The sequence below is a fragment of the Cetorhinus maximus genome, chromosome 9 (genome assembly GCF_964194155.1).
Source record: "Cetorhinus maximus chromosome 9, sCetMax3.hap1.1, whole genome shotgun sequence".
Taxonomy (NCBI): Eukaryota; Metazoa; Chordata; class Chondrichthyes; order Lamniformes; family Cetorhinidae; genus Cetorhinus; species Cetorhinus maximus.
The window spans coordinates 20,019,558-20,038,689 of record NC_135887.1 but is presented as its reverse complement, the minus strand read 5'-3'; the positions used below and the strand labels follow the sequence as shown (position 1 = coordinate 20,038,689).

General features: G+C 46.0%; 1 protein-coding gene across 1 annotated transcript in view; it reads right to left on the bottom strand.

The window, feature by feature from the left end:
• The window catches only part of ypel2a (yippee-like 2a), a 30,740-nt gene extending 12,214 nt beyond the window's left edge, over positions 1 to 18,526 (bottom strand). Inside the window, exons 1-3 of the mRNA XM_078547905.1 lie at positions 18,444 to 18,526; positions 6,945 to 6,995; positions 6,698 to 6,757 (exon numbers count right to left, since the gene is read on the bottom strand). Of these exons, the coding sequence (XP_078404031.1) occupies positions 6,698 to 6,757; positions 6,945 to 6,995; positions 18,444 to 18,526 (194 nt within the window). The remainder of the gene's footprint in view (positions 1 to 6,697; positions 6,758 to 6,944; positions 6,996 to 18,443) is intronic.
• Between the last annotated feature and the right edge of the window lie 606 nt (positions 18,527 to 19,132).

Here is a 19,132-nt window from a genome sequence, read left to right as displayed (position 1 = left end):
AGGGTAAACAACTTCTCAGCATCTACCCTGTCAAGCCCCCTAAGAATTTTATACGTTTCAGTAAGGTCACCTCTCATTCTTCAAAACTCCAATGAGTACAGGCCCAAACTACTCAACCTCTCCTCATAAGAAAATCGCTCCATACCCGGGATCAACCTAATGAACCTTCTCTGGACTGCCTCCAATGCCAGTATATCTTTCCTTAGATAACGGGACCGAAACTGTTCACAGTATTCTAGGTGTGGTCTAACAAGTGCTTTGTATAGTTTTAGCAAGACTTCCCTATTTTTATACTCCATTCCTTTTAAAATTAAGGCCAACATTCCATTTGCCTTCCCTATTATCCGATGAACTTGTATTTTAGCTTTTTGGGATTCAGGCACAAGGACCCACAAATCCCTCTGTGCTGCAGCTTTCTGCAGTCTTTCTCCATTTAAATAATATTCAGCTCCTCTATTCTTCCTGCCAAAGTGCATAACCTCACATTTTCCCACATTATATTCCATCTGCCAAGTTTTTGGCCACTCACTTAACCTGTCTATATCCCTCTGTAGACTATTTGTGTCATCCTCACCACTTGACTTCCCACTTATTTTTGTATCATTCGCAAACTTGGCGATAGTACATTTACTTCCCTCATCCAAGTCATTAACGTATATTGTAAATAACTGTGGCCCCAGCACTGATTCCTGTGACACTCCACTAGTTACAGGTTGCCATCTTGAAAATGTCCCCTTATCCCAACTCTCTCTTCTATTAGTTAGCCAATCCTCTATCCATGCTAATATACTACCCCAACACCATGGGCTCTCATCTTATTAAGTAGCCTTACGTGCGGTACCTTATCGAATGCCTTTCTAGAAATCCACATATATTACATCTGTTGGTTCCCCTTTATCTATCCTGCTTGTTGCCTCCTCAAAGAATTCTAATAAATTTGTCAGGCATGATTTCCCTTTCATGAAGCCATGCTGACTCTGCTTGATTATATTATGCATTTCTAAATGCTCTGCTATTACATCCTTTATAATAGACTCTAACATTTTCCCAATGATGGATGTTATGCTAACTGGCCTATAGTTACCTGCTTTTTGACTCCCTCCCTTTTTGAATGTTTTCCAATCCTCTGGGACTTTTCCTGAATCTAAGGATTCTTGGAAGATTACTACGAGTGCATCCACTATTCCTTTAATATCCTAGGATGCAACCCATCTGGTCCAGGGGACCTATCGGCCTTTAGCCCCATTTGTTTCCCTAGTACTTTAGTGATAGTTATTGTATTTATTTCTTCTACCCCCGAACCCCGCCCCCCCGCCGATTTTTTGCCCTTGATTATTTAGTATTTTTGGAATGCTATTAGCGTCTCCTACCATGAGGACTGATGCAAAGTATTTATTCAGCTCCTCTACTATTTCCTGGTTCCCCATTATTATTTCCCCAGCCTCATTCTCTAAGGGGCTTATGTTCACTTTGGCCTCTCTCTTCCTTTATATATTTAAAGAAGCTCTTACTGTCCATTTTTATATTACTTGCTAGTTTACCCTCAAAGTTTATTTTCTCCCTCTTTATTATTTTTTGGTCATCTTTTGTTGGTTTTTAAAACTTTCCCAATCTTCTGGCTTACCACTAATCTTTGCCACATTGTATGTTTTTTTTCTTTCAATTTGATACTTTCCTTAACTTCCTTGGTTAACCATGGTTGGTTTATCCCCTTCCTAAAATCCTTCTTTCTCACTGGGATATATCTTTGTTGTGAGTCATGAGCTATTTTCTTAAATGTCTGCCATTGTTCATCAACCATCTTCTCTACTAAACTCCTTTCCCAGTCCACTCCAGCCACCTCTGCCTTCGTATTCCTTTGTAATTACCCTTATTTAAGTTTAGCACAGTTGCTTCCGACCCAAATTTCTCATTCTCAAACTGAATGCTAAATTCTACCATTTTATGGTCACTGTTTCCTAGGGGATCTTTTACTCTGAGATCATTTATTAAACCTGCCTCATTACACATTACCAGGTCCAAAATAGCCTGATCCCTGGTTGGAGCCACAACATATTGTTCTAGGAAACTGGCCTGAATACATTCTATGGATTCTTGCTCGTGGCTACCTCTGCCAATTTGATTTTCCCAATCTACATGAAGATCAAAGTCACCCATGATTAATGTACTGCCTTTTTTACATGCCCTCATTATCTCCCGATTTATTCTCTGTCCTACAGTATAGCTATTGTTAGGGGGCCTATAGACTACTCACCAGTGTCTTCTTCCCCTTGGTATTTCTTATCTCCACCCATATGGATTCTACATTTTCCGATCCAAGATCATTTCTTGCTGTTGTACTTATTCCATCTCATACTAACAAAGCTACCCCACCACCCTTTCCTTCCTGCCTGTCCTTTCGTTCCTAGCTTTGATCTCCTTGTAACCATGGGCAGAATTTTGCCATCGGATGGCGGGCGGGCCCCACCAGCTCGGCAGCGGGCATACAGCCAACCCCTGCCACTGAAACGGGGCCCACCGCCATTTTGAGTGGGCTGGTCAATTAAGGCCCGCCCAGCAGTCTTCCCGATAGGAAGCGCTATGTGCTTCCTGTACGGGGGGGTGGAGGCATTCCCCATCTGTCAAAGTGCGCTCTTTCACGTGCACTGCTCCCTGAGGCAAAGTGCTGTCTCAGGGAGATTACTGACAGGTAAGAAAAGTCAAAAAATAGAGAAATATTAAAAATGTGACAATGTCACACGAGATGGGACATGTTAATAAGAAACACATAAAGTTTATTAAATTTTTAAAAAATGGACATGAAACCTCATCCTGCCAGTGGATGAGGTTTCATGTATTATCAGAAGCCCGCTGGGGCTCCTGGCCTGCCCGCCAGCCTTAAGCTTGGACGGGCAGGTCTTTAATGATCTTAATTAGCCTGTCAATGGCCTCAATTGGCCATTCACAGGTCGGCGGGCGGACAGCTGATTTCACTGTCCACCCGCCTTCCTAAAAATTTAAAGGGACCGGGATGACGTTGGGGATTCCTCCCGACGTCATTTTCCCCTTGGCCAGTGGGCCCCGCCCCCAAATCGCCATGGGGGAAATCCTGGCCCACGTCTCCGTAATGGCTATAAGATCGTATCCATTAACCTCTATTTGTGCTGTTAATTCATTTATTTTGTTCCAAATGCTAGGTGCATTTATGTAAAGAGCCATTAATTTTGCCTTTCTACCATTTTTTTCCACTTTGACCCTACTTGCTGTTTTTTTTGTTTGTACATTCTGTCCCTTCCTGTCACACTCTGGGTATCATTACCTTAGTAGCCGCCCTGCAATGCCGCCATATCCTTTTGCTTTGTAAGCCTATGTATCCCCTCTCCAGAACCTTCCCCTCCTCTATTTAGTTTAAAGCCCTCTCTACAGCCCTAGAAAAGAATTGAGGGTCAGCTCGGGTTCCTGCTCTGATCACTCCCTGGCAACGCATGTGTGTGTAGGAGGAGGAGGGAAGAGAGAGAGAGAGGGAGAGAGAAAGAAAGAGACAGAAAAAGAGGGAAAGAAAAAGAAAAGAGATAGACAGAGGAAAAAGCGAGCGAGAAATTGAGAAAGAAGCACAGAGGGGTGTGTAATGAAAGCAAAATACTGCAGATGCTGGATCTTTAAAAAAAATGATTTCATGGGATGTGGATGTCACTGGTAAGGCCAGCATCTGTTGCCCATCCCTAATTGCCTTTGAACTGAGTGGCTTGCTCGGCCATTTCAGAGGGCAGTTAAGAGCCAACCACATTGCTGTGGGTCTGGAGTCACATGTCGGCAAGTCCAAGTAAGGATGGCAGATTTCCTTCCCTAAAGGACGTTAGTGAACCAGATGGATTTTTATGGCAATTGATGATAATTTCATGGTCACTATTACTGAGATTAGGACCAGAATTTTGACTTCGGTGTGCGGGGGCTGGCACGACACATAAAATGATGCGCAGTGACGTCGGGTGTGTGTCCCGACGTCATTTAGATATTACGTTTAGCGGGTGCGTACCAGAGTCGGCTGCGCGCCTGCCGAACTGTCAACGGCCTATTAAGGCCATTAAAAAGCCAATTAAAGTAGTTATCAACCCTGCCCGTCCAACATTAAGGTTGGCAGACAGGCAAAGAGCCCAAGCGGCCTTCGTGTTTTTTTAGGAAACTTCATCCACGAGCGAGATAATGTTTCCTAAAGTTTTTATTAATTAAATTATAAAATTTTCCTGAATATAAAAACTTGTCCCAGCTCATGTGACAGTGCCACATGAGGGAACACATCTAAATAATTTTTAACTTTATCATATAAAAACTTTTATGATGTTCTTAATCTCCCTGAGGCAGCTCCGTGCCTCAGGGAGATTCCTGCGCTCTTTCGCGCGCATGAAGACCCCATTCTCCCTTTCCTCCTGCCCACACAGGTAGCGCTGAGTGCCACTGGCCATGTGTCACGTAAAATGGCGGCGCGCAGCCGATCGGCTTTGTGCCTGCTCACACCCGCTCCTGGCCGGCCCGCCCGACATGCAGAAAATTCTCCCGAAGCTTTCAATTCCAGATGTTATTAATTGAATTTAAATTCCACCAGTTGCCATGGTGGGATTTGAAGCCAAGTCCCCAGAGCCTGGGCCTCTGGATTACTAGCCCAACAACATTACCACTACCGCCACCGTCTGCCCTTTCACCATCTGAAATAAAAACGGAAAGTGCTGGATATACTCAGCAGGTCTGGCAGCATTTGTGAACAGAGAAACAGAGTTAACGTTTCGAGTCGAATGACTCTTCGTCGGAGGGTGTGTATGGGGTGGGGGAGAAGAGAGAGAGAGGAGCTTAGGCTTACTAACCACTGACACTGTTGGGCCTCACACAGGAAGAATGGCCACTAGACTGAAGAAGGAATGTCCAATGCCCCTGGGAACAGTAACCCTGGAAGAGGCAGTACGTTGGGAGAAGAAATGGGACAAAATGACACAACAACCTGCCCCCCTCCCGACCCCCACCACCACCCTACACGGTATTGTACAAAAACCTGGCCTTTGCATTCTGGAATTAAATGTTACTCAGTGTGGTCAACACAGAGCCAGTGTTAACAGAAATTGGAAGGATGGTGATTAAGCAGGAAGGAAGTAGCTAAGAGCCGTTAGTGCCAGTGTAGGATGGCAACAGGAGGATAGTGATAGGGGACAAGGTGGGGGGTGTTAATGATAGGGGCGAGGTGGACCCAAATGATAGGGGCCAGGTGGACCCAAAGAAGAATCTTTTCTCAATCCTCATCTCACACATGGTCTGCGGCAGGAGTTTGACCTGATGGGTGAAGTGCAAGCTGTTTGACTATCCCTCCTATCCTGTAACAACTGTAACAGGTGACAGTGAATGGAAAAAGTTTTTATATTGATGTTATGATGTTACAAGATCCTTGGCTCACTCCTTTAAGTAGTGGCAGCTGGTTCTGAGGCAGCTGCCTTTATTCAAGAATGATTTCCCCCCAAGCACTGCACCCCCACTCGCTCCACTACTCCCTCCCACCAACCAGCTGTACACAAACACAACCAACAGGTACTATCGACTCAAGAACCTCAACACCATCCAGGACAAAGCAGCCCTCTCAATTGGCACCCCATTCACAACCTTAAACATTCATTCCCTGCACCACCAGCACATAGGTTATCGGGGGTAGATGGGAATGTGGAACTCGAAACACAAACAGATCAGCCATGATCTTATTGAATGGTGGAGCAGGCTCAAGGGGCTGAATGGCCTACTCCCGCTCCTATTTTGTATGTTTTTACAGTAGCAGCAGCGGGTACCATCTACAAGATGTACTGCAGCAACTCACCAAGGCTCCTTTGGCAGCACCTTCCAAACCAAATGACCTCTACCACCTAGAAGGACAAGGGCAACAGATGCACGGGAACACTCACCCCTGCAAGTCAAACACCATTCTGACTCGGAAATATATTGGTGTTTCTTCATTATCACTGGGTCAAAATCCTGGAACTCCCTCCCTAACAGCACTGTGGGTTCACCTATAATACATGGGCTGCAGCGGTTCATGAAAGGAGCTAAATGCTGGCCTTGTCAGCAACACTCACATCTTGATAATGAGTATAAATAACACAGACTAACAAGGCCCAAGTTACATAGATTTTACAGCGCAGAAACAGTCCAATCAACTGATCCGAATCCCTTCTCCATTTGAGCCTCCTCCCATTCTACTTCCTCTAACCTAGTGGCATTTCAACCCATAGGTTTAATCCCCGGTCTGTGCCATCAGTCCCTGGGCTAGCAGTACAGGTGCTAGAATTGGCTTCAGTTCCATGGATTGAATGGGGAAAGAAGTCACTGGCCAGAGCTCTCATGCCCTGGTCAAATGTTCAGTAACTGGAACTCAAGAGCGTGCACGTCAGGCAGGGACAACACTGGGCTAGAGTCTGACACCTCTCCAGCACGGCTATTGCATTCAGCCTGAGGTCCGTCCAGGGAGTTGTGGTTGGAGCATATAATCCACCCTCAGATTTCTAATAAATCCTCTGACCACCTGAGTCACAGCAAAGATTGAGAGAGTACAAGGGAGAGGGGAACAGTATAGAACTAGATAAGATATTAATCCATCTTGATTAGTACACCAGGGTAACAAAAGGCATAGGAAGAGTACAAGGTCAAACTGGTGACAGGACCAATTTCAGCGTCATAGAGGACTTACATTTCTATAGCGCCTTTCACGACCTTTGCAGCCAATGAAGTACTTTTTGAAGTGTGATCACTGTATACAAAAAGTGGTTAACAAGCAGCATAAGCAGGAGGAAAAAAAAACTTGCAGATATTTCAGAGACAGGCTAGTGAAGTGGGGCAGGGAGAATGGAGGGTGGGGAACAGTAGGCTTTTTTAAATGGGTGGGCTGGGGAGGAACAAAGGGGTGATCTGATCCGGCTTTGTCCTGTGATACTCACACTGAGTTGAACAGGTAAGCTCTACCTTGGCTCCCTTGAAAGGACTGAAAAGGAAATGAGAAAATAAATCAATGCCAAACCTTACACAAACACAAAGGATACTGAGTTAAACCATTAAAGAAAGAATATGCATTTATACAGCATCTTTCACAACCTCAGGACATCCCAAAGCACTTTATGACCAACAAAGCACTTTTAAATCGTAGTCACTGGTTTAATGTTGTTGAAGGGGGAAGTCAATTTACAACAGCAAGATGCCATAAACAACATGATCATTTGTTTTCGGGATAAATATTGGCCAGCAGAACGCTCCCGCTCTTTGTCGAAATAGCACTTTTACATCCCACCAATAGGACTCACAAGGACATAGTTTAACCTCTCACCCAAACAACAGTGCAGTACTCCCTCAGTACAGCATCAGGAACGTCAGCATGAATTATAGGCTCAGGTCTCTGGAGTTGTCTCTCGAACCCATGGACCTGCCGCCTCAAGAGGATAGTGTGAGACCCACTGAGCCACAGCTTGGGAAATGAGGATCGTGTAGAATATTATGGTGAGGGTTGGCTCTCCTGCTGTGTACACTCCCAGCTAACTGAGCACTAAGCTCACAATTTGCAGGGAGCACAAACTGTATGTGGCTGACGTGTGCCCACTTGTGGCAGCTCCCTGCCCTCCCCATCTCTCCCCACGACAGAAGATGCTGCGAGTCAGTTCCATCCCCACTGGAGGTACATTGCTTCCTTCTGCTGTTAGAGAGGAAAGGAGAGACCTTCTGATCCCAGCAGCATCACTGCACACGCTCCCCCAGCAAAAGCCTGTGCTTATTCGTCGAGGCTTTCTGCAAAATTGACAGGAGGGAAAGCTCGGCTGATCCATCGAGCCCGCCTCACACTCCCGATCCGCCCCCTGAACCACTCCACCAAAACTCCCTATCCGAAGGGAGAGGCAATAAAATAAAACCAATACTGCTCTTGTACGACCCCAGTGATAACAAACCCCCATTTTAATCCCACTCACTTTAAACCAACCTGCAACACCTGCATCAAAACAGTGCAAAGAGAGCAACTAGGCGCACTAACCCTTCTGATGCCTCATTCAAGTTTCAGACTGGACAGGGGGGTGCTGGGGCTACTTAACACCGCGGGACATTTAGGACTGTGACAAAGCTGAATTCATTGCATACTGTAGCTGCAGCTTTGTAACATTTTCTCAACTGTGTACCTTGATAAGATCCATTGCACCATTGCAACACACTACTTATATACCAATTTTTACATTAAATTGTTTCAAGTAAGGTTTATATCTTTTACAGCATGTATGTTTAGTGATTAGATTAAACAATCGTGAGCAACTTGCTATCGCCTGGAATGCACTGCCTGAAAGGGCAGTGGAAGCAGATTCAATAGTAGCTTTCAAAAGGGAATTGGATAAATACTTGAAGGGGAAAAGTTGCAGAGTTATGGGGAAGGAGCAGGGTGACTAATTGGATAGTTCTTTCAAAGGGCTGGCACAGGCACAATGGGCCAAATGGTCTCCTTCTCTGCCGTATGGTTCTGTGATACCCAAAGACTAAAGCCATGCTCACCAGACTGGGAGTGGGTGAGGACAATCCAGTGGTAATGCAACCCTCTCGATTCCTCACCCACCTCTTCACGAAAGCACAGAGTTTCGGTTGGGGGGGATGATGAGGACGAAAGGGGGCAGTTAACAATGCAAACCCCAGCTCCCTCCAACCTGCTAAAACAGGGCCTCACACGCTCAGAAGCCAAAATACCAATAACAACCTCCTGCAACAACATTCACTACAATTCAAAAACTACTTCATTGGCTGTAAGATTCTTTCAGATGCCTTGAGGACTCTTTCTGGAAGATGTGTGGGTCATTACTGAGTACACAGAGCAGAGTGAAGTACAGCGGAAATGAACTGTAAGGTTCGGGACAAAGCAGCCCGCTTGATTGGCACCACATCCACAAACATCCACTCTCTCCACCACTGACGCACAGTAGCAGCAGTGTGTACCATCTACAAGATGCACTGCAGTAACTCAACCAAGGCTCCTTAGACAGCACCTTTCAAACCCGCGACCTCTACCACCTAGAAGGACAAGGGCATCAGATGTATGGGAACACCACCACCTGGAAGTTCCCCTCCGAGCTACACACCATCCTGACTTGGAAATATATCGCCGTTCCTTCACTGTCGCTGGATCAAAATCCTGGAACTCCCTCCCTAACAGCACTGTGGGTGTACCTACACCACATGGACTGCAGCGATTCAAGAAGGCGGCTCACCACCACCTTCCCAAGGGCAATTAGGGATGGGCAATAAATGCTGGCCCAGCCAGCGATGCCCACATCCCGTGAAAGAATTAAAGAACAGTGAATTTATTTCGCACCTTTAACATAGTAAAACATCCCAGGTGCTTCACAGGGGAGTTATCAGACAAATTTTGACACCAAGTCATAGAAGGACATATTAGGACAGGTGGCCAAAATCTTGGTCATAAAGGCAAGTTTTAAGGAGCTCCTTACAGGGGGAAAGAGAGGCAGAAAGGTTTTGGGTTAGAATTCCAGAGCTCAGGGCCCAGGCAACTGAAGGCACGGTCCCCAGTGGTGGAGCAATTAAAAATCGGGGATGCTCGAGAAGCCAGAATTAGAGGAGCGCAGACATCTTGGAAGGTTGCAGGGCTCCAGGAGGTTACAGAGATGGGGAGGGACGAGGGCATGGAGGGATTTGAAAACAAGGATGAGAATTTTAAAATCGAGGAATTACCAGACTGGCAGCGAGCACAGGGGGGTTAAGGGTGAATGAGTCAGGATAACCTTCTGAGACTCAACCACGTTATGGTTGGCGGGGAGGGAAATGTGGTGTGGTGGGTTGAGGGGAGGAGGGGGGCAACTGGTGATAAACAAAGGCCATTGGAAAGGAGGTGAGGCAGTGACAAGATCCCACACCCCCGCCCTCACCCCCCCCATCTCACAGCACCAGTTGTAGTGGCTGTCTGCTCTCAACTCTCAGTCACATCGAGGAAGAAAATAACTTGCTGAAGAAAGGGGGATCTGTATCCTTAAAAAGAAAAACAAACATTGCACTTTTATTTTCAAGAATTCTGACACGATTCATTCACAAGTCTTTTAGAAAAAAAACAAGCTCCCTTCTCCATGCTCAGTCAGTCAATCTCTAGTTACAGCAGGGGTTGAGGGCTTGTTAAACCCAGCAGCTTTTTCCACTATCCTGCTTGTTATTTCAGTGAATGCCACAGACACTGATGCTATTTTTTTTGAAATGCTTGAACAGCTTCTCCTACAGAAGGAGCTGTTTAAAGGCGGAGGGGGATGGAAAGTATTGGTTAACTGCACTCCATGTGGCACTTGCTACCACAAAGGCTACTTTAGGCAAATAGCCTTGATTCGTTTAAGGGGAAGCTGGATATTCACATAAGGGAGAAAGGACTTGAAGGATATGCTGATAGGGATGATGAAGTTGGGTGGGAGGAGGCTCGTGTGCAGCATAAACACCAGCACAGAACAGATGGGCCGAATAGCCTAAAACAAAACAAAAACAGAATTACCTGGAAAAACTCAGCAAGTCTGGCAGCATCGGCGGAGAAGAAATCAGTTAACGTTTCGAGCCCTCATGGCCCTTCGGCAGAACGAGGGCTCGAAACGTTAACTGATTTCTTCTCCGCCGATGCTGCCAGACTTGCTGAGTTTTTCCAGGTAATTCTGTTTTTGTTTTGTTTTGGATTTCCAGCATCCGCAGTAGCTTTTAGCTTTTTGTTTTTATCTTATAGGCCGAATAGCCTGTTGCTCTTGCCATACATTCAAAGAACTAATTAACCATTTGAATACCCTAGGGAAGTGATCAAAGGTTGTGAATTCTTAATCTCTATTCTTCAGTTCACTCTGGGGGGGTTTCCAATGGTAGAAAAACCCCTTGCATTTGAGATGGTGGCAGAGTAGTACTGTCGCTGGACCTGTAATATAGCGGCCCAGGCTGATGCTCTGGGGACACGAGTTCAAATCCCATTATAGCAAGTGGTGGAATTTAAATTCAATTAATTAATTTTAAAAAGCTGGAATTGAAAGCTAGTCTCAGTGATGGTGACCATGAAACTATTATTGATTGTCATAAAAAAAAGGAATGAAATCTGCTATCCTTACCTGGTCGGGCCTACACGTAATTATTAAGATTCCTTAACTACCCTCTGAAATGGCCTAGCAAGCCACTCAGTTGTAGCAATTAGGAATGCCCACATCCCATGAAAGAATAAAAAAAATCTTCCTGTCCCTCAGGGCTCCCAGACTAAACCTCTCATACCAAGAAGCTATGGGTGTCAGTGGGTTAAGAACCTGCCTGTTGTTTTCTCTGCAGGTGTCGCTTGGCAAAGGATTTCTAGCGAGTCTTTTAAAAAAAATCTTTTCTGCTTCGTCATTATACCTACCCCTCCGACTGTAGATAATCCCGATCTTTCAACCTCATGCACCCGGGCTGCCCCTCCTCCCCTTCCTAAAATTGCACCATAAAATTAAAATTCTCATCCTTGTTTTCAAATCCCTCCATGGCCTCACCCCTCCCTACCTCTGTAATTTCCTCCAGCCCCACAACCTTCCGGGATACCTGCGCTCCTCCAAATCCGGCCTCCTGCGCATTCCCGATTTTCCTCACTCCACCACTGGCGGCCGTCTGAGCCGTCAGCTGCCTGGGCCTTAAAACTCTGGAATTCCCTCTCTAAAACCTCTCTCACTCGCTCTCCTCCTTTAAGTTGCTCCTTAAAACCTACCTCTTTGACCCAGATGTTGGTTACCTGTCCTAACTTCTGTGGCTCAGAGTCCAAGTTTTGTCTGACCATGGCGCACCTTGGGATGGATTAAGTGCTCTACATAAACACAAGTTGTTGTTGTGGATGTAACTGCTGGTTTCTAGGACCGGTTTATTTAGTTACGAACAGAATTCTGTTAACTTGTCTTCTGATTTAAATAACATTTCAACACCCATCATTTAAAAAAGGAGTTTGAGACCAGGAGGCTTGGCTGCAAAGTGGGGAGGATCATCCCTGTCTCTGCTGTGGCATTGGGAGAATGTTGGCTGCTTTTCCAGGACTATTAAAAGCTATTGTGTTTGGTGCCAATTGCTCTCTCTCTCTCTCTCTCTCTCTGGCAGTGCAGTGGGACACTGCAGTGCAGAGCCAGCTCGCAGCTGCTCTCTCTAAACAGACTCCAGCTGTCAGCTGTGAGCACGTGGTGTAGTCTGCTCACCGTAACCACTGAAAACTTTAATTTCCCTAGGCAGGGCACACCCATTCCGTTTCCCACACCCCAGCCCGCCCACCACACACACACACACACACACACACACACACACTTCAGTTGAAAAATTATCTTCTGTTTAAAACAAGAAAATCCCCTCACTGAATATTATGAAGTTGTAGAGCGGGAGAAAGAGATGGGAAAAACATGAGAAATAAGAGCCAGAATAGGCCATGTGTCCCCTCGAGCTTGGTTCCACCATTCAATAAGATCATGGTTTGACCTTCTACTCCAACTACCAATCTGTCCATCTCTGACTTGAATATACTCAACGACTGAGCATCTACAGATGTCTGGGTTAGAGGGTGCCAAAGGTTCACAACCCTCCGGGTGAAGAAATTTCTCATAGAAACGCGTAATGGTTGCAGCACAGGAGGAGGCCATTCAGCCCATCAAGCCTGTGCTGGCTCCCTGCAAGAGCAACTCAGCTGGTCCTGCCTGGATGCCTGTGTGGTCACCTTGACCAGGCCCAGCAGCAGAGCCACCAGGAGGTCCTGTGACCTGCCTAACTCCCATGCAGTAGGTGGTCAAAGATGTTTGTAGAATCACAGAATGGTCACAGCATAGGAGGAGGTCATTCAGCTCATCATACCCATGTTGGCTCTCTGCAAGAGCAACTCCCCCAATCCTACTCCCCCACCTTTCCCCATAGCCCTGAAAGTCTTTTCTCTTCAGGTGATTATCCAATTCCCTTTTGAAGGCCTCGATTAAATCTACCTCCACTACAATCTCGAGCATTCCAAATCCTAACCACCCGCTGTATAAGAATGTTTCTCCTCATATCGCCTTTAGTTCTTCTGTTATTCGCCTCAAGACGATGTCCTCTGGTTCCCGAACTTTCCTCCAATGGGAACAGTTTCTCCCTATCTACTCTGTCCAGACCCCTCATGATTTTGAACACCTCTATCAAATCTCCTCTCAACCTTCTCTTCTCCATGGAAAACAGCCTCAGCTTCTCCAAACTATCCAGGTAACTGAAATCCCTCCTCCCTGAAACATTCTCGCCTTTCCTGCAACCTCTCTAATGCCTTCACATCCTTCCTGAAGTGTAGTGCTCAGAATTAGACACAATACTCCAGTTGAGGTCGAACTGGTGTTTTATAAAGCTTCATCATAACTTCCTTGCTTTGGCACTCTATGCCTCTATTTATAAAGTCTAAGATCCTGTATATCTTATTAGCCACTTTCTCAACCTGCCTTGCCTTCTTCAATGATTTGTTCCTGCACCCCCTATAGAATTTAATGCTTTATTTTATATTGCCTCTCCTAATTCTTCCTTCCAAAATGTATTACTTCACATTTCTCTGCATTAAATTTAATCTGCCACATGTCCGTCCATTCCACCAGCCTCTGTCCTCTTGATGACCATCATTATCCTCCTCACAATAACTCCAAGCTTTGTGTCATCTGCAAATTTTGAAACTCTACCCATATACTCAAGTCAGGGTCAATGATATAGATCAGGAAAATCAGGGTCTACAAAATCATAACAGCGAATCCTGGGGAACCCACTTCCTCCAGCCTGGGAAACAACCTCCTTCTGCGTTATAACCATTTTTATGATTGTATCAAGGTCACAATTACACTGCCACCTCAGTCAACTGTTATGCTTGAACATTCTTCCTCCTGCAGTTCCAGTGGTGGCTCAGTGGGTAGCACTCCCTCCTCTGAGCCAGCAGGTTGTGGGTTCAAGTCGCTCTCCAGGGACTTGAATTCCAAATCCAGGTTGACGTTTCAAGTGAAGTACTGAGGGAGTGCTGCACTGCTGGTGGTGCCATTTTTTTTGGACGAGACGTCAAACTGAGTTCTCCTCTGCCTTCGCAGGTGGACGTAAATGACCTGTGGCCAATATTTCAAAGAAAGGAAAGGGAGTTCTTGCTGGTGCCCTGGTCAATAGTTATCTCTCAAGCAACATCACAAATATACATTATCTGGTCACTAATGCTTTGCTACTTGTGGGAGCTTGCTGTGCATTGGCTACCTCATTTCCTACATTACAATAATGACTACACTTCAGAAAATATTTCATTGGCTATAAAGCACTTTGGGAGGTTGTGAAAGATGTTATAGACATGGCCTTGCCAATCTTCTGGTTCTTTGTGTTGCTCAGTCAGAGGCCAGAATGCCAGTGTTAATTAACCCTGTCAATACCCAACTTACAATAGCAACTGGAGGCTGAGCGTTTGAAATCTCTCTTCTGTAGCTTGCTCTGGTGAGTTCCTCATGAACACAATAAATCCCTTGAATCTCAACTTGGCAACACTTTGCACATATCGCTTTAAAAAGATTAAGGGGCGATTGAGGTGTTTAAAATGATTTGGTAAGAGTAGACAGAGAGAAACTGTCTCCTTTGGTTGAGGTGGGGAGGGGGGGGGGGGGGCGCTAACGGGAGAGATAGGTTCGTGGGACAAAATGACCGACACACGTTCCTACTGTTACTTCTTCAAAGTGGTGAGTCTCCAGCTTGGTGGAAGGCTTATTAAACCATCTCCCGGACAAAATCTGAGACCCCTTATGTGCAGAGAAAATCACAGTAATTCTCTACATCAACATGTTCTAAATGCAGAACAGCTCTTTGCAATGAGGTACAGAAGAGATGAGTGCAGGGGTTCCTGGAGGGGTGGAGTGGGGTGGTTAATGCAATATTTGTTAAGTAGTTGAAGATACTCATTGAGCAGCAGAACCTCTGGCATTGCCGAGCACAGTCTGCTGGGATGAGGGTAGTTCCCTACTTGTCTGCCAACTTCAGTGAGCGAAGTTGCAGGAAGCAGAGAGATGGTTAGCACATGGGTGGGCAGTCACAGTCCCACGTTCCAGCGAAATGTGACAAGTTCCCATTGCTGGTATATACAGAAGAATAAAACAATCGCTGACCAACTCCCAGAGGTATTTCAATGATGCAGATCTGCCAGGCCTGGATCACAGGCTTTAAAAAACCGGGGACTATAGATAAGAGAACAGAAAACAACAGCACTATGAGGTCCCCGGGCAACATCCAACACTCTCTGGGCAATGACCTGTCACAAACACAAACAAGCTTTACTGAATTACTGACGGGACTGACAGGGATGCCATACACACAGGCCTGACACAAAGAAGGGGCTTGCAATTATATAGCACCTCTCGCCACCTCAGGACGTCACAAAAAACACTTCACAACCACTTTTTGAAGCACAGTCACTGTTGTAATGTAGGGGACGCCTCAGCCCATTTGTGCACAGCAAGATCTCACAGACTGCAACGACATAATGCCCAGGTCATCAGTTTTAGAGAAATTGGCTGAGGGCTGAATGTTGGCCAGGACAAAGAGTAAAACTCCCCAGCACTTCTTTGAATAAGGCTGTGGCATCTTTTAGGTCTACCTGAGAATGCAAAGGAGGCCTTGTTGCCATGTTTCATCTGAATGATGGCAGCTCCGACAGCACACTTCTTCCCTCGGTATTTCACCGGAGCGCCAACCTGGGTTATGAGCTTAAGTATCTGGAGTGGGACTTGAATCCACGCCTCTTTTGACAGAAGAGGTGAAAGACTGAGTCACAACTGACATGGAGGCCAGAATGATTTCTATACAGCACTTAAATGCTGTGTTACATCCTCCTCCTCTTCCAGGTACCATGTCCAGAGAGGGCACGATGACCATGGACTTCCAATGGATTGGTCCATGATTATACTTGGCAAAGTACTGCAGTGGTTTGCTGCTGCCTTCTGCAGTATGGCTGACCAGGAAACTCTCCCTCTCTTACCACCTGCCACCATGCACATTGGAAGGATTTACAGGCTGAAAATCAACCGGTTTGGCCACATTATGAACACAACTTCCATGGCCATGAAGTCCCGAAATGGGATTTAAACTCAGGGCTTCTGGCCCAGAGGTAGGGACACTATCATTGCACTACAAGACCTCCCAAAGCTGTTACAAACAGGCCTGATGCATAAAGGGATGGTGTGCTTTACACATTTTTCTCATGGTGGGATCATCACTGGAGAGACCGGCACCTACTGCTCATTCCTCAAGAAGGTGGTGGTGAGCCACGTTCTCTTCAAACTATGCAGTCCACTTGGAAAAGGTGCCGTTAAGGCAAGAGTTGCAAGATTTCATCAAAGCGATGGTGAAGGAACCCAGAACATGAAGGGGATTGGGAGGACATCAGCTCACAACTCAGGCCAAAGCTCATGCATTTTATGATCACTCTCTGGCCCTACTGACGGGAGTTACCCCTGCTGACACAAAAAACTCACATTCCACTTATGACACAGAGTTGCCAACTCTGGTTGGACATATTCCTGGAGGTTTCATCACATGACCTCCAAACACACTGACTCTGCACTCTTGCCATTGTCACCTGATATATCCATGTGACCACCAGCCCTCTCTCACCAAATGGAAAGCAAATAGCCTCTTTGTTGTGCGATTGGATGGTTTTTGGCTGTCAGTCAAACTGAATTTATTCCCCGAGTCCAAAATTTTCAGAATTAGCACGCAATAATTTCTTTTTCAGAGACACAATTTTTTTTTTTTTACTGCCCTGACAATTTCCCTCCCAAGTTGCTTGCAGCCACGCCTTGTAAAATTGTTCTTCAACCCACGGAGACTCCAGGCTGAACCTGGACGGTTAGTAACCCCATACGGCTCACATCAAAGGGGAGATTACAGGAGAGGCAGGTTTCATTCCAAGCTCAAAGAGTGATTTAATCCTGGTGGTAGCTGGGCAGATGGGTAGTGACAGAGGAGAGGCTCATGTGATCATTAATGTGCTGTGATTTATGTCACATTATCACATCCTCATTCCATAGCGCACTGTCATGTTAACGAGGAGCAGCCCTGTGTTGCCTGTCTAAACTGGTCGTGGCAGAATGTATGAACTATGCAGTGAGCCAAGGACCTGGTTTTTAATTAAAGGCTGAGGCTGCAGTTTATATCACACCCATCGTGGGTATTTAGGGGAGGGCAAGATGCTGACAATGATTGCGACCTTGCGTCGAGTGATGTTTCCAGGAATCCAGTGCGCTGTTAACTGATGATCAGCAATAGCTGAGACGCTGATCTGTGACAACACAGTCCCTCAATAAACCTGCAGCAAAAAAAAAAACAACCCCTCCAGCCCATCATAAATCCTTCAGCGTTGATGTGAGTACTCAAAAAGAATCATATAGTCCAGGAGTCCATTCGGCCCATTGTGCCTGTGTTGGCTCTTTCAAGGAACTATATCCAATTAATCCCTACTCTCCCTGTTCCAACCCCATAGCCCTGCAAAAGATTTTCCTTTAAATGTATGGCCCATTCCCTTCTGAAAGTTATTAATGAACCTGCTTCCGTCACCCTTTCAGGCACCGCGTTCCAGTTCATAGCAACTGCTGCGCAAAAGTGTTTCTCCACATCTGCCCTCTGGCTCTTTAGTTGTTATTCAAAGGCTTTCAAGTCAGATTAAGTTTTTCATCTGTCAGCAGCTCCTGTAGGAGAGCTTCCACTTTTCACTGCTTCATCATTGGCGGCTGTGCCTTCAGCTGCCTGGGACTTAAAGCCTGCAATTCCCTCCCTATGCCTCTTTGCCCTTCTCTCTCCTCCTCCAAGGCATCTCTAGAGACCCGAGCACCCCTCCTAATATCACTTTATGTGGCTCAATATTAAGCTTTCCTTGATAGCTCTCCTGTGATGTGCCTTGGAGCATTTTGCTATGTTAAAGGTGCCAGCTATACAAATACAAATTGTTATGCAGAGCGCATTAGCATATTATCCAATGGAGGATGGTCACTGGACAACAACCAGGCCTGGGGACCCTGGCTGATCTCTCTTTCACTGAGCACAGAGATCCTGAATCCAATTGTCAAACTTTGTGACCAGGACCGGTCTCGGCCCCTGCTCTTTTTTTAAATAGTTCCTTAATTTTGTTTCATAATCACTGCTGCAAAGTACCTTGGGACGTTTTATTGCTTTGTTGTCGGCTGTTGTGAATGTGAGGAACAGATTGTCAAATATCACTACACAATATTTGCGAGGCACTGGCGTAGTTGACATACTGGACCTGTGAACCCAGAAGTTGATAGATTAACTCTCACCATGCCGAGCTTTGAAGCCTGAATTCAATAAAATTGGGAGAGAAATGGAGATTGTTCTCCTTATGGCCAAGGAGGAGAAGGGACATTTAGTAGAGCAATTCCAAACTGTGGCTCAGTCTGTAGGATTCTCACCTCTGGGTTGCAAGGTTATATGTGTCCAAGACCCGCTCCAAAGACTTCAGCACAAAAATCCAGGCTGACACCTCTGGTATCATCTTCCGGATGAAATGGTAATCCCAGGTCCTTTCTGCCTGCACAGGAAGATCCCTTGATGCTATTCCAAAGAAAAGCAGGGGGGTCATCCCCCGTTGTCATGGGCCAATATTTATCCCTCAGACAACATAACCAAACCAGATTATCTGGTCACTACCACAATACTATGTGTGGGAGCTTGCTGCGTGCAAATTGGCTGCCACAATCCTACACTGGAACAATTTTTCAGAAGAGAAGTGGATAATTATCTGGAGAGAAAAAAATTGCAGAGACATGGGGTAAAGGGGACACAAGGGGAGTGGAAATAGCTGAGTTGCTCTTCCAGGCATGGACATGACAGGTTCAATTGTTAATGGTTTGTTAATTAGATTGTTAGGTGAAGGGCATTGTTTAATTGAGTGCTTGGAGCACTTACAAAGGGAGACCGACCTCCCCGTTTGCCTGTTTCTGGGCCTGGCGGCCATCATCAGACCATGAGGTAGTCGTCTGGCCGAACTGTCTGCCCCTCTTCCGCTGCTACGGTCGCAGCAGGGTGTCCTTGGAGAGGGAGCACAGATTGTCCACTGGCACGCTTCAGGCCTTCCATGACCGGTGGGCACTGTGGGGGC